We start from the raw sequence: 16,355 nt of genomic DNA, 5'->3' as shown, positions 1-16,355 counted from the left end.
TGGCAGCACTTTTCTTTTAATTCCTTTTTGCGTGTTTATTAAGTTAGTTTTTTTTTTATTTCCTTCCCTTAAACCTATATTACATCACACTTTCGTGATTGATCAGAAGATTTCCTCCCGGCACGTTCAAACTCGAGCCTCCCCAGTATTTATACATAAAAGCCAGCTCGCTCGAGTTTAACTTGCAACGGTTAAAGATGTACTCGGCGTTGCTAATCCTTCTACACTGGGATCGATAGATATATTGTCGATGGTTGAGAATTTGGATAATTGACAAAAAAGTATTGACTGTTTGCTGGACACAGTAAAAAAAAGCATCCCGTGAGAGGAGGGCTCGGCCATCAAAACGGCACATTGTATGAATGGTTGACCTTGGCCTCATCATGTGATTAGCTATTAATTAATTAACTGTGATCTTATTTTGTATTGAAAAGAGAAAGAAAGACGAAGAAGAAGAAGATACGATGTTATGCTAAAGTTAGTCTTTTAATAATATGATGGATCCAACGCTAGACATGTAGAATGTGTCTTGCCTGTTATCTTTGCTGTCTATAGTTCGATGTTACTCTAACAAATGTCAAAGACATGCACTCTATCCACATTATTATTATTATTATTTTCTTTTAATTTCCTTTTCTTTCTCTGTTTTTAGGTTATGGTCTCTCATGTGCACTTGTTTTGAGTAGATTTATTATTATTATTATTCAGATTAATTTTGCTATAATTAACAGTATTTATTCATTGAGATAGTTTATTTTTTTCTTTTTCTGGAGAATTTTAGACAAACCATATGATTTGACAAAAAACAACCTCTGAAATTGGATTTGGCCCTTCAAAATATATGTATAGAAACACATTGACTTTTGTAAAAAAAAATTATTAATATAAATGTTCAGGTTACATTATATATACCTTGATTAATACTACAAGTTTTAAAGTTAATAACCATATAAATCTTGAATAACTTTAAAATTTATATAATTCAAACTGATATTTTTAAAAATTAAATCTAAAATTTAAAACCGCTCTATCTACAGGTTAAATTTTGTAAATTTAAGAGAGAGGGAGGGGGGAGCGATTAGGTTGAGGTTTGTGTTGGGGCGTGTAAATGCAAGCTAGCAGAGATAGTGAGGGGGTTGGCATTCCTTGACCCACGAATCTCTGTCTGCCTAGTGTAGCATTAAAAAAATCCCACTTGAAGACCTTGCTCCTCTGCACTCGCAAACTTTTCAACACTAATTTAATCTGTTTATGTGCATGCATGTTAATCTTTTGTTTAATGTGTGCACGATAATTCAAATCCCGATGAGATAGTTTATTTTCTCAGGATTTGCTGAACAAGACCGGTCCGGGTTAATAGCTTGTTTTTGCATTTTAAAAATGTAATTTTATAAATACGCCAAGTCAATATAAAAAAAGTGTATTTAAGATAAAATGAAAAAAAAAATAGTCCCGATTTATACATAAACAAACCTAAGAATCTTCTTAATCGTTGAAACAAGAAAATAAAATTGATCATGCACCTAATCAAACGGAGATCACAAGCTGAATTAAAATCGCACCTTCCCCCCCTGCTACTGGGCTAGAAGTCATTTTATTCTGGTTTAAAGCTATTGCCCTGACAGAAACGTGTCGGGCAACGACTTTATTATAGTAAAAATGTACATGGTCATAATGTTCCGTGTCGTGCTATTATTTGACAATCTACCATAACTCTGACAAAAGCCGTTGCTGCCTTGAAAATTTGTTACTTGGCAACAAAATTAGATGTCATTACACTTCCTACGAATTTAACCATCTGCCACAAATCACTTCTTTTGACATTTCATAGCCACAGGCAATTCGATAGAATGAGCAATTTCTAAAACTCAGAAGTGATGAACATAAAAGTCATTTCATTGGAAAGTTAAATCATATCCCAAAAGTGGATGGAGTGGACTTATCCCACAACTCCCGATAGACAAAATACGTGAAAAGTTACAATCAAAACAAATGACTTGCTAACTGTACAATTCGATGGAAGTTCCTCATTGTCTACCTTCCGAAGTTGTCTCTACTTGCATATGAAAGAATTGTTAACCTTCTTGCTGTCTTCAAAAACTCACTGTCAAGCAATTAGAAGTGCAATCTATGAGCAAACTGTATAAATAAAACAAGCCAAAACAAAAAAAAATGTAACATGTAAAAGGGGGATGGATTGAGGATTACCTAAAGGGCTCATCTCCGGCGTGTTTGGTGGCGCCAGCTGCATCCCGGTAAAGCACATTGCTCAGCATCTCTGAACTCTCGATGCCAAACATACTAGCCAACTTTCTGTGCAGCTCTTCGTATGAACCAAGGACTGATAGATCAAGGGTTCGGCCAATATCCTCTGATTCCATGAACACCTTGCAATGATCATTCTCCAGGCCAAGATCAGTTTTTTGGTGATCCTTGTACCATGTAGACCTCTCATCTGAAGAATTTTCCATCGGGCCATTCTGTTGCAATGCAGAACCAGACCCATCAGAGCTGGCTTTCCCTAGATTTCCATCTGATGAACTGTTTGCATTTGTATCACCTGAGCAGCTTTGAGAACTCTGCTGATCGGTAACAATAAGCTGACCAAACAGTACAAAGTGGGGTGTCTTTGTTTCACTGCTTTCCTTCAAACTCTGTGAGGAATTTCCCATTGTCAGCAAGCAAGAAATATTCTCACTTTTTTTAGTATTGCCCATGAAGTTACTACTGGAGATTCTAGAAGGCGAGGCAGCATGATCACGTCGCTGAAAATCAACTGGGAACAGTCCTGACTGCAGTTTGTTGAAGTGGAGATCTGATGAAGATAGTTCAAATTGAGCATGCCTGGCTCCCTGTATGCCTGCAGGAATGTTATCTGAGACAAAGCATAAGGGACTGTTCGACCTAAGCGGGATGCCGGTAAATGACGGCATTGGAATTTGACCGAGTAAGGGAAAGTCCGGGGGTTGTGGAAGTCTCAACTTCTTTCTTGGGGGTGAGAAGGGTGAGAGATGAATGGCTGGCATGTTGGATACCAGTTCAGCCAACCATGGGCTAACGCGCTTCACATTCTGCAGTAGATCTGGCTCATCCCATGCTACCTGAAAAATGAAAACATGAAAGAAGATGTAGTCAGGAAAATAATAATAACAATCGAGTGATTCAAGCCTAAGGCAGATCATTTGCAGCGTGCTCCTGTTGATGAAAGTGTAATGGCTATTTCGCTACTTTCTTCCTATTGCTTGCAAACAACTAAACTAAGAAAATATCAGCAACAAATATTTCCGCCATTATATTTCAAGAAATCATAACCATGCAAAACTTGCACATCCATAAAAACATGCTAATATTCAGGTCAAGAAAAGTAACACATGCTAAGGTGTGTGTGTCAAAAAAATGATTTTTCTTTGGAATGAATTACAAAATAAAATGAAGTACTCGAAATAGCAGGACAGCTAGCATCTTGGACTATAGCTGAGCGTTTTCAGAGTCACCAATCCAACTACATCATATGTTGCCCGATTATATCAATTTTATACAAATACATCATTCCAAATCAATAATAAATTCAACAGGTAACAGGAGAAAAGCAAGGCAGTAAGTACTGAAGATCAACAAGTAGAGAATTTCCACATCCAAAATTGAGATTCACGGTACCTGTAGAAGTCGCCATGGAGAATTTGGCCAGCGGATGGGGTCAGCAAACTGAACAGAAGATATAGTTCCCATGAACCAGCTAATCCGAGACGAATCCTCGGTCTCAAATGCCATTTTGAACCTCATCCCTGGACACCACTGAATATTGATTGCAGTCCTCACAGCTGAGGCCCTTACACAAAATTCTGGAGTACTCGCTCTTGGATAATAGACAACTTCAAAAGGCTGCCCATTGGCTGCAAGAGATGCAGCTTCAAAAACAGACTCGGGCTTCACTTTCCCCTTCATATCCCCACTACCATTCCTCCTAGTCAATTTACTCTCATCTTCCCTCAAAAACCCAGAATAGCCCCCAAATGAATTCCACCCCGATGAGCATTCATTTCCACCACCGATCCCTCTCTTAGCACGTCTAATCCCAACACAAAGGTCCCCATTCTCTGCTCTCAAAAACACAATAGAGTCCCCAGCCACAAGCTTCTTTTGATTCACAAAATTACTCCATCCAGTAGTCAACAAATGGCGACGAGGCGTCCCTCTGTAAATATGCCTAAATTTCCATGTCTCTCCGTGCACATCCTTGGCAAGAATGGTCTGCACGGGAGGCTCAGCGGTGTAATCCAATCTTGGAAATATAGTCTCAGCGCAATAACGTGGCACAGAGAACCCACCACCATTATTAGCATCAGATTGAGTCAATGTCTTGGCAAAAGAAGCAGGCTTCTCTTGAGACTCAATCCCGTTAGGCAACCTATCATCACTATCTTCACCACAACCATCTCCAAACATTAAATCACTATTACTGGATGGGGTTAGCCTAATTTTGGCATAAACCTCATCAGTTTCAGGTTCTGCCATGAACTTAATAGCGGATACCTTACACGGGATTAGTGCAGGAATCTGAAAATGACCAAAATCCACACTCCCCTGAGCATGTTCAGCATGACCCTGAGGAAAATAGAATACTTTTGAGTTAACTGCTGGCATTTGAACCATGCTACCAGCACAAGCATGCCATAATTGTGAATCTAAACATTTTTCTGCCACTCTCATTTGTTCCTTTGGGGGATTCATAACTTGAAACTCCCTAATCATTGGACCGCTATGTAGTTTTGGGATTTGAAGAACCTGGGTATAACCTGAAATTTGCAAGAGAAAAAAAAAATTAAATTACATGAGAGAAAAGAACAACATCTTTATTGCTCGGATCAATTGCATAATATATCTATCACATGGTTTTTTTTTTTTTTTTTTCATGCTTAACCATCCAAAAACAGGGGGAAACGAAGATGAGAAATAAAAAGATCAAGCTTTAATAGTAACAATTTTTAGCAACAACTAAATATGAAAAAAACAAAAAAACAGTTACAACCTGTGAAGAAAAAAAAAACAAAGATTTTGAGATGTTGATGAAAATTAATTTACTCTGAACAAAAAAAAGGCAGAATATTCTAATAAATCTCAACCAAAATCAAAGAATAACTCACCGTCTCTAAGTTTTGCTTCAAACATAAATTCTGTCTGGGAGAGACAGAGTAAAGCACGAACCTTGGCTTTAAAGAACACAAAAGTTGCAAAACTATTCAAAGGGTAGAGATCTTAGTAAGAATTGAGTAAGCAAGTGTAAGGGTATGAAGGAAGGGAGCTTGTTAATGGGTTTTTAAGAGTGTGCTTGTGAGCTTGCTTCTGCCGACCAGACTCGCAGGGAAGGATTTGACAAGAGAAAAAAACGAAGGGGAAAGAGATAGTAATTGTTTTATGGGTTTTCTCGAGGAGGAGAAAGAGATTGGGTGGCTTTTAAATTATGTGTTTTGGATCACAAGAGTCCACCATCATACCCAATCTTCAGGTGAAAATAAATCATCATCTCTCTGTGATTTCCCCCCCTCTTTTCTCCCCTTTGCTAATTTTCTACTTTATTCGCTTGTAAATAGAAAACCATTAATACAAGAAAGTGTTTATAAGTACTTCCAACTCCAGTTTGGTCTTTTCTAGCGCGTGTGTTTTACGCTCTGATATTTTTCTACATTCTTTTTACTGTGCTATTTTCATTTTCCCTTATTTTTTTTATTTTATATCTTGAGCTTGGGCCCTCGCCCCTCGGTCATCGAGTTTGTGTTGATTCTCTTTAGTTATATGAAAAGATTATATTTCTAAACAAATATTAAAAAATTATATTCAAATAAAATAACTCTTAAATCTTTTAAAATAAGTTTTAAAATATATTAAATACAACAATGGAAATTGTTAAGATTAAGAATTGTCGTCTGGTGTTTTGGTGTTGGGACGATGGAATTTTAAATTGTAACTTGAGAAGTTGCAAGCACAAAGCATGCCTAAGCGAGCTCTAAACTATCCTAGCTCCTTGAAAGGTGACAAACACGCGATACCAAAAGGAAAGTAACGATGTTTTTTTCTTACAGAAGTATCAAAGTAATTAAATAAAAAGGAGGGGAGAATTCTTTTAATAAATAAGAATTTCCAACTCACTTGCCTGAAGATTAGATAATCCCCCATCAAGATTTAAAAAACTGGCTTCGCATCACAAGGGTTTTGTCAAAGGTGTAGTGAGCTGTTTGGGCTAAGCTCTGAAATCAAGGCAGCCAAACCCAGATCCTAACCAGATACATTTGACCGTGGTTAGAGCTCATCCGAAGATAGTGAGACCAGTGCCCTAACTCTTTGGGATAACCATGGTTAGTACTTTACTGGTTCCGAGGGTCATGCGAGATTAACTATGGTCACTGGTCAACACCCTGGACTCACTTGCCACTGTTTGTTATGCGTGCTTCCGATATCTTTGTAGGAAAAGAAGATTTGGTCATGGTAATTTTAGGGTTAAGGGGAGTAGAAACACTCCCTTATCAATTTGGATTGTTACACTAAAATCACATTAGGGCACCCTAGAATTTTAGGGTTCGTTTGGATTAGTTTTTTGGGCCATGGTGCCAGCGGAGACCTTGTTTTGCATATGACTTGGAGATCGGAGAATTTAGGTGGTAATGCTTGATGGTGACATTGAGATCAAAGAGGAATTAACAACATAGTCTTGATTTTATACTGGTTGCATAAATACTCCAATTTGCTTGGTACTTGTTGATCAAGACATTGGTCGGTCCAATTAGGGAACATGAGTTTAGATTGGTAATTTTCTTGGGCTACAAGGCAGAGTCATGGGTCGACAGCATTCCCACGAATTTTAATGGCCTGGGGATCTTGAACTTGTTAGGTTTGATTTGGAGCTCTCTAATCAGTGTAATGGACATTTTACTCGCAACAAGCCATCCCTGTAACATGAACAAAATCACCGAGTTCTTATTTGCAATACATGAAAAGCTTGAAAGGAAAGGGAAAAGGAAATAAAGTGTGGGAATCATGGAAAATGGAGGCAATTGCCCTCATGATTCCCATGCTGGTGATGTTTTTCTGGCCTGTGCTTTACTGAGTTGGTGTTTTCAAGTGATAGAGTCAAACTGGCACCGGCGATGACAGTGGATGGAGCTTGCTTGCAGGGAAGTAATTAGCTCACGCCGGGCGCTGGTTTCACAGAGATAACATAAAAAGGGGCCACAGCCACACATCAAATCGAACCATTTATGTGACTGGACCTGGCATAATTATAAGCCGGAGACGTCGGAGTTAAAATAAATAAATAAATAAATAAATACTTCCATGGTTGCGTGTGCCTAAATTCCTGTTAAAACTTTGTCCAAGAGTTTTAATTGTTGACACAGACCCTGCACCAACATGGAAAGAAGCAGCGCGAGGCTGTGGACACCATCACCCCACTGCTTATTGAAGGAATTAATTATCTCATTAACTCTTACACTACAAATTGTCGGGTTTTTTTTACCGTCGAAGGCTTCCATGTTTATTTTTCCAAACATCTAATTTTAATTGAATATCAATTAAAAAAAAACAATAAATATAAATATCATATTATAAGTGTCATAAAAAATACACTTTGATAAAGTGCTTTTCACTTAGAAAAGCATGCCAATAATATTTTTTTATTTTTAAAAATCATTTTTGAGATTCTGATTTGAAAACATAAAAAACATATTAAAACTAAAAAAAAATTCAAATTTTGTGATAAACGGAATTTTAAACTTTAAAAATCATATAAATTATATAATTTCAGTATCTGAATATTTTTTTCAATTCAATTTTAGTATAAAAATTTATTTTTATTTTATTTTTTAGTCTCTAATTAAAAGAAGGGAAAGAGAGGTGGTGTCTTTTTTTATTTTGATCTTTTTTTATTTTTAATTAATCTTCAATTAAAACTAAATCATTGAAGAAAAAAAAGTTTAAGAACCAAAAATTATGGTTTTTTCTCTATTTTTTAAAATTTATATTTTAATTAGCACCCCTTTTCTCTTTTATTTTGTTTGAAGGGTCTTTTTTAAATTACAATTATTTTTTAAGTCATGCATTTAAATTTAAAGAATTTTTATGATTTATCTATAAGTTTTTTTTTCTATTTTTCGTATGAATGAATTATATTTTTGAAAATAAAATCAGACATTATTTTTAATATATATAGCCTTGCATAGTTTTTTTTTTTTTTGTTTTATTTAATCAATTTAATTTGTATCTATATTTTTAATGATTTATTTAAATAAAAACAACGGGACAACAATGGTGCCATCGAAGTTCAGAAACCTTTCGCAGTGCCAGCAATTAATTGATTTTGAAGTGAAGGGAAAAGGGGGGGAAAGAGCAGAAACCTCTCTGTCGATCATTCTCTCTCGCACACACAACTAGGGGGCGATGAAGATGCTAGCTTTTGCCAGAAACATTCTTGAGAATTTCCCTCAGCCCTAAAACACCAGGAAAGTGACTCTTTAACCAGACATATAGGATACAAATGGAGACGAAGGCAACAAGACAGAAACAGTCGGGAGTGAAATAAACACTGAAAAGGACACCAGTAGTGTTTTGTCCAGCTTATCCATCCATTGCTTTTCCCCAGCAAACAAGAACAGAAGCTTGACCCGTCAATTAATGTCTTTCGAGTGTGTGATTTTGGTGGGTTTTCTCCAACCAGTGTTTGCCCAGTCTTTACACCACCACTTACCCCGAACATGGAGCATCTCTAGAAGGAATTTTGTCCAAAAGTAAAATGATTGTCTTGTGGTTGTCTTCCATGATGCGTGCCTTTGACAGGGACAATTCAGCAGAGACAAAACTTGCGATTGTCTCTTGCCATTAATCTTGATGTTTATTTTTTATTTTCGTTTCATATCGAGGCTAGATGTTAAATCTAATCAATTCAAGCCTCGGCCATAAGAATGATGTTAAAATATAGAGTTTATGATGTGAATTTACGAGTTAATATATACTTATCATCATGTAAAATCATAGTAAAATAATAAAATCAATGGAATCCTAATTTTACAACAACTCTAAATTTTATAATTCTTGTCTTTTTGTATTTATTTACTTATGCATTAGCTCTACAAGTGTCTGTATCAATAGATTCTTTATTTATTCAATAGTGCAAAGATGAAAAAGACATGGTTTTGCTTAAACATTTTCTATCAAGTATAACAATTGTCTATCATGGGACAAAACTTTTAAAATTCTTATTTTATAGCAAATATTTTTACAAACAAGGGTGACATATCACATTCTAAAGTCTGATCTACCAAGTATTTGTATTTAAATGCCATAGTTTTTTAAATAAATTTACAGCATTATGATTTCTTTATAGAAAATCACATGACTTGTCTAAAATATGATTTAACAAGGAACCAAACTTCAAAATTAAAAATAATAATAATTATACTTTGAATGGTTCAATTCATTCGTTTTAGTTCATACAAAATGTACAATTCTTTATTGATTTATTTGTTGAAATTCATGATGTGTGACAAATAATATACGAAACTTATGAAAATATAATAGTATTTAAAAGGAACAACTTCTAAAAATGATGTGTTATTTATTAGGCAAAGAGATACCAGTTGATGTAAGACACTATACATGGTCATGCACTAATTTAGATGGAGTATTGGAATTGGTGTTAATAGAAACGATTTTGAAGACACTGTTGTTTTTAATGTTTTTATCTTGTATATTGGAATTAGTTTTACTAACCACTTTTAATCTTTTTCTCTTGTATATTGCATGGTAAGATTTTTATACCTTGTATTTATGGACAGAATTGATTATTATTTATATGAACCATGTATGAAAAAAAAAAATCTATTTATAATTTTATGAATTATTTTACTATTTAAATATACATTATTATATTTGTCGTGTCTTGTTAAATAAAGTGTCTTAACACTTCTATTGGAAATATTGTAGGTGATTTTTTCTTCTCTTCCTTTTTTTTTTTTTTTTGCTTGAAGGAATTGCTTAACCACATGAGTATACATACCGACAAGAACATATATATATATATATAAAGGTTATTTCATGTTGTCTTGCTTCCTTTATTTTTGTGTTTTAAGTTTTCCTTGCTGGAAAAAAGAAGGTGCAGGGCATAATTGCACAGATTAGATTATAACGACGTGGATGTTCTTCTTTGGCATCTTCTGAAAGAGTTACGTGGACACAGTGAGATTCAATGGAAATTTCAAAAGCTCAAATCATTAGAGGGTTGTCTTGCAGTAAGCACTGGGTTATCTCATTTGAAGCCAGCAGCACAAAAGCTTGATCATAACCACACAAAAAAATCAGAAAATATATAACTCAAGGATAACGAAAGAATGCATAGCAAGAAAAAAGGAAAAGAACAATAATGCAAATGTCAGCCATTTTATTCTGTTTTTATTATTATTATTATTATCAACATTATCATCTAGATATTAAAACTCGAGCTTGAAAAGTACAATAATATATATTGGTTTATAAGCTACGGTGAGATATAATTTACCAACAAACAAATTAAAATGATATTTCTATCACACAAAAAACTCGAAAAAAATACAGTCTCTATTTTTTACTTGATTTATACCTGAACCAAGATGAAGTTTTTAAAACCAAATTAAATTAAATCCCAACCCGATTCAATTTGTTATTTATTTGATTCTATAATAGAATATGTCTTTATATTATTTGTAAAGCCAATAGCAGGATTCTGAAAAACTGAATAGAGAATCTTTCATGACCAAATTAAAAAAAATGTTCTTGAGCCTAAATGAAGATATTATCCACCATCTCAGGGTTTTCGGGTGTGATTTTTTCTTTCATTAACTATTTTTTTTAAATAAACTTATAAAAGAAGCATTTTTAGTTATTTATAAAAGAAAAAAATAAAAAGGAAGTGCGCGTGCGAGGCATGTGAGCTCCCCTGGGTTGGTGTTGAACGGGCTTTGCCGACACATTTGAACTTTTCAATCTCTGATCATTTTCACTGCCTTCTTCAAAACAATAGCCACGTTTCATTATTTGGAATCTTCTATCATCGATTTGTTTTTGACGTTGTGAAGAGATGCTGTGCCCTTTCGTCAACCACAAGGATGGAAAAAGAACTCGCTCCCTGCCTATAAAAATAAAATTAAATTAAATTACTGAAAATAAATCTTTTTTTTATCTCCTGTCCTTTTATGTCCTTGAAATAAACGGACCCTTTTGTCACTGACAAAGCCGGTCACTGTCACGATAGCAAGAAGCAATCACCGCTCCCTGCTAGGATGTGCCAGAGGGTAAAAGATAAAAAAATAGCAAGTTAAAATATAACTAAAACCGGCCATGCTAGCGTGACAGCAAAAGGACCAAATATTGAACCGTACGTGTAAAGAATTTCAATCGCGGGAGCGACTTATAATACGGCACGTGTCGTAACTTGTCACGGAGCGGGCCCCTGTTCTGGGTGCATCTCGTCAGTGATGGGACTTGACGCGTGGGGCCCAGAAAGTAACGGGTCCCATGCCCGAATCTCTGTCGTTACTTCTGGGACTAGTGAAAGTCTTATTACAGCTTTGTCGGAGACTTTGTTACTTTGTATGACTTTTGATTTTTTTTTTTTCACTATTTTATTCTCCTGATACAGTATTTTTTATCGACCTACGTGTATAAAATCTGTCTTGCCCGTCAAATCAGCCCAGTAATTTGTTGATTTGAACCTGTTTCGAAGTTTTACTTCAAAATAATTTTTTTTATTAAAATCACTCTGTTATTTTAAATAAAATCAAAATTCCAATAAATCCGCTCAACCCAGAGACAATTTTGACTTGCCAATTTTTACGGGAAAAGTGTATGAAATTGGGATATAAGATGTTTTTTATAGTAAATTTTTATTTAAAAATATATTAAATTTTTTTTTAATATTAATATATTAAAACCTTTGAAAAATATTTTAAAAAATATTAATTTAATAATTTTTCAAGTAATAACACAGAGTATTTTCAACACAACTCACAAATATAGTGTCTTTATCTCTTTTTTTTTTATATAAAGATAAATTGAATTATACTTACTGTGAAATATTTGCATTTTTTTTCTTTTATAGACGGTGACCATAATGTGGCTGAGAATATGAAAAATATTAATTTGATATTTTTAATATAATTTTATTTTTAATAATATTATCAAATATATACTCTGTCAAAATAATATTTTATGCTAATTTTTTTAAAAAGAAATGCATAAGAATTTTATCTATCACCGACTTGATAGGAAATTTGAATTTGTGATCAACTAATTCCTCCGAAGATTTGAAGGAAGTAATTACTGGAGTGCTCCTCAATAACAAGTTAAGCATTTACAACTGAAATTAATAAATTTATAATTAGCAAAAGGATTCAGTTCATCACATAAATGTAAATTCTCAATCAGAGAATCATGGTCAATAAATGGACGGTGTGATTAGAGGGAAGAGCGTTGATGACCGTAGGAAAGTTTCTTCCTAACCATCCCGGCAGCTGGGTGCATCAAAAGTTGCATGATGGTGCACAAGACACGGTGTGACCAAGAAGAGTCATGATAAGGTGGTTCACTAGAGCCACAACCCATATAAATATCAACACCATTGTTTCCATGTTGTTCCTGCCCAACCGAACACTCAGATGACCCAGAACAATTCAACTGTCTCATCATTACAATATATTCGTATATATCACTCGTATTTCTTTTCACTAATTTTAGTCTTCTACCTAGTTGTCTGCTCATTATTTCATTCATGGCCCAGCATGATTATACTTTGGACCGTATTCTATTGACTTCATCCAAAATATATCCCCACTGGGAAATTATCATAGTGGAATCAAAATGTATCTCTTATCATGATCTTCTTTAACATCAAGAGATTTTTTAATATCTTAATTATTAAAAAGTAATATAAATTATATTCTGAAACCTCACTTAACAGTTTAAGTTGCTAGGTTAAGATAATTTTTTGACATGGTATAAAAGCCTTGACGAGCAAGAGATATCGATTTCAAATTTTCTTATTTTCTATTTATTTGATAAAAATTATATAAAAAATAATATAGATCTAGATAGTCCTAGTAAAATTGGATGATTATTTTTTGGTGTGGATGAAGTTTTGAGATGAAAAAACGTTGATTAAATGGGGTTATGACAAGTGGAGATGCGAGGCACTCTAACATGACAGGGGCAAAGAGAAAATATATGTAGAGAAGACGGGTGATCAAGAGGAGGGTGTACTGCATGGATGGGAGGGTTTCGAAGACCACACAACCTTGTTTATCTAGAGAGATCTTGCATGAGGTTCTTAGCAGAAAGATCACTACCGCTAGTTTGTAACTTAGATTGGAGTCTTTGCATGTGACAAAATCCTTTTTTAAAAAAAATATATATATATGTGCAGATGAAAGAGGGGAGGTCGCATGTTTTGGATAAATTAATTTGATTATGTATTGTTAGGGTTTAAGGATGATGGATTTTGTTGAGCACAGATGGTGTATTTAGTAGGTCAAACAAGCTATTTCTTTAAACCTTGGATAATCTACAATGGAGGTCGAAGAAACCTCAGCTTGGTGTTCAAGTTCAAGGGTGATTGGAACTTGTCTGACGCTTGCAGCAGTTGGGTGGGTATCCATCGAGCCTCTGGTGGAGAAGGTGTAGGAAGATCGTAACTAGCTAGTTTTACTTTGATTGGATTCAAGCGAAGATGAAGTTTATTGTGACGTGTTTAGAATCAAATAGAAATTGTTGGTACACCTAGCTAGTCGTAGCTCTCTTTCTTTTAGTGGTCACATGTGACCATGATTGAAAATGCCATTTCTTTAGATATGTTTTTTTTTAGATAGTAGCAATTACTTTTTTTTTAAAAAAAAATATTTTAAAATAATATATTTTTTAATTTTTTTTAGCATGTACATCAAACAATGCGAATATATATATTAATTTTAAATTAAAAAAATTATTTTTTTTTTATAAAATGCTATTTAAAATTTAAAATGTAATTTCAAACATGCTCTTATTATTATAAGTATAATTGGATGAGATGAGTTTTTTATAGGTGTGTGCAGCCACATATACATTAGAGAGTACTTTAAAAGAAGAAAATGAAGTTATGTAGTAAGATTTTGATCCGTCTTTGTAGGCAAAATTAAGGAGGCATTTTGAACGAACAACATGAATTTTGGTGTTTTTTTTTTCTCCTTTTAATTTCTCATTTTCTTTTGTTCGCACTCTATAAAAATATTTATTGTGATGCATGTTTTAAGGTTTTCCAACAGTATAGAAGGAGTGTAGCCCCCTTACAGATTAAAACCCATCCATGAAATATGCGACAAAAGCACCATATGCAGCATCTTAACAAGGACAACGCCCAAGGAAAAAAGGGATCTGCGGGCGAGACAACAATCATGGGCAAGGATTTATCTGTTCATGTGAAAGCATGACATTTTTGTGAAGATTCCATTTCACAGATTCGACATTTGTTTTAAATCAGACCCCTTGATGTTCATAGGCATCGAGCTAGAGTCAAACTCATTACAAATTCTAATGATACCGAGTCTAAACCATGACATCAACACACCTTCCTTCTACTTTCCATCTTCATTCCATTATCAGCAGCTGTCTTGTATGGTATTGGAAAAAAACAACAATTAGATTAGATGGTAGAACAAGCAAGCCTTTCCATTAGGCCGAAGAACCAATCGATTAGGTTTTGACAAAAACCACCACGATGTACAGCACTGGGCAGTGGTTGCTGTTTGGCCAGACGAGCAATCAATTGTGAACGGTACGGTAAATATGGAAATTCTATTGGGCCGATGAACTCAGACGGTGTGGGACACACAGAACGAGCAGGCGGGAAGCACCCAACACATTAAAGATGTCTCCGTTCTTCCTTCATCAATCCAGTTACGTCCTCCCAATGAAGGTTTGCCATGTAGTGTTGACCTGGGAGTGGCTGCAATTTTTGTGACGGGATGTGGAGTTTGTGTCTTGTAGCATGTGAGGGGCAACAAAGATTTGCTATACAATACAGTGAAGTGGGCATCCTCGCATTCAATTTGCACTATTAATTTATCATGGGCTGTCTCAGCATTGATTACTACACGTTGATGACACACAAGCGGAGGCAGCTGATACGCTGTCACGGTGGCCGCAGGCGGCGGGATTGCGGGTGTGCTTGCTTTCAGCTTAAATTTTCACCACTAGGGTCAGCTAGTTGTGATTTAATGAGAGTACTAATTATATAAAACCCGGCAGAGTTAACAAATGCAGCCCAAGACAAAGCTATTAATGAAACTTAATTAGTTGTCGTGGGAAAAATGAGATAACATGAAGACTTTTTTGATAATCCTTGGGTTAGTGCCAAAAACTATGGATAAAAATTAATGAAAATGAAAATGAACCGAAATCGAAATCCTATCAGTGAACCAGCTATGAAGGAGTTGCTACTGAGCCCCATCAACACAGGATCAATGGTGTGTTGCTGAAGATGTAGCTGCATCTAAGCTTTGCACAAGTACACAAGTTTGATAAATTTCTGCTTGGGCTCCGCCTGGCCTTTCTTGTCGCCGCCTCCATGCTACTCCTCGTCCGATTTCAGGTCCAAATGTCCTTGGACCACATCTATCTTCTACACACACCAGTTTAGCATACAGATAATCAAAGTCCAAGCAATGCAAAGCTATTCACAGCCCGGCTCATTTTGTTTTGTGGGCTTAACCTTAATTCAATATTTCGTGTTTCATTGTTGAGGTCCAACTGCATTATCCATTCCCTCGGTCCCCTCCCAAAAGCAGCCCTCATCTTATCTGTAAAGCCATCGAGGTGTCCGAAGTCCAAGCACCCTGTAAAAGTATTTCAACTAGTTCTATTTTGTTAAGGTTACAGGTCTTTTTTTTTCTTGATTAGTATTATCTTGTTAGGATCACAGGTTTCTCCCCTTCATTTCAGAGAGAATGATATAAATTCTGGTTAAACCTGGTTGATTTAATGAGTTGATTCGCAGAACCTGGTTTGAGTTGGGTTTTGAGATACGAGTTTTCCAAATAAACTTGCTTATAAAAACTCTTTTCCTTGCATACATGTCCATGAAACCATGGGACTGGCCCCAAATTAGGTTGCCAAGGCTTTTCAATCTGGTGATAAAATAGACAAAGTTCTTGCTCGTGGTGTGTTGTCTTTCTTGTGAATGGCACCATCCAGCTGTTTTTATTATCAAAGCATGAACATAAAGCATGTCTATGGATGAAAGAATGCCATACCTTATGATTAAAATGTTGAATCCAACTTTAAACTTGTGAAAGCAAAACTGGAAT

The 16,355-nt window shown here is 35.1% G+C and overlaps 1 protein-coding gene across 1 annotated transcript; it reads right to left on the bottom strand.

Annotated features, from left to right (window-relative positions):
* Nucleotides 1-1,878: 1,878 nt before the first annotated feature.
* On the bottom strand, nucleotides 1,879-5,588 carry LOC118052467 (auxin response factor 18). The gene is made up of 4 exons (XM_035063460.2): nucleotides 5,145-5,588; nucleotides 3,658-4,796; nucleotides 2,209-3,101; nucleotides 1,879-2,104 (listed from the first exon to the last, which is right to left on the bottom strand). The coding sequence occupies exons 1-4, from the start codon at nucleotides 5,167-5,169 to the stop codon at nucleotides 2,035-2,037; spliced, it is 2,127 nt and encodes a 708-aa protein (XP_034919351.1). The 5' UTR covers nucleotides 5,170-5,588; the 3' UTR covers nucleotides 1,879-2,034.
* Nucleotides 5,589-16,355: the final 10,767 nt, after the last annotated feature.

Source organism: Populus alba, chromosome 8 (assembly GCF_005239225.2).
Source record: "Populus alba chromosome 8, ASM523922v2, whole genome shotgun sequence".
Taxonomy (NCBI): Eukaryota; Viridiplantae; Streptophyta; class Magnoliopsida; order Malpighiales; family Salicaceae; genus Populus; species Populus alba.
This window is presented reverse-complemented; position numbering and strand designations above follow the sequence as displayed.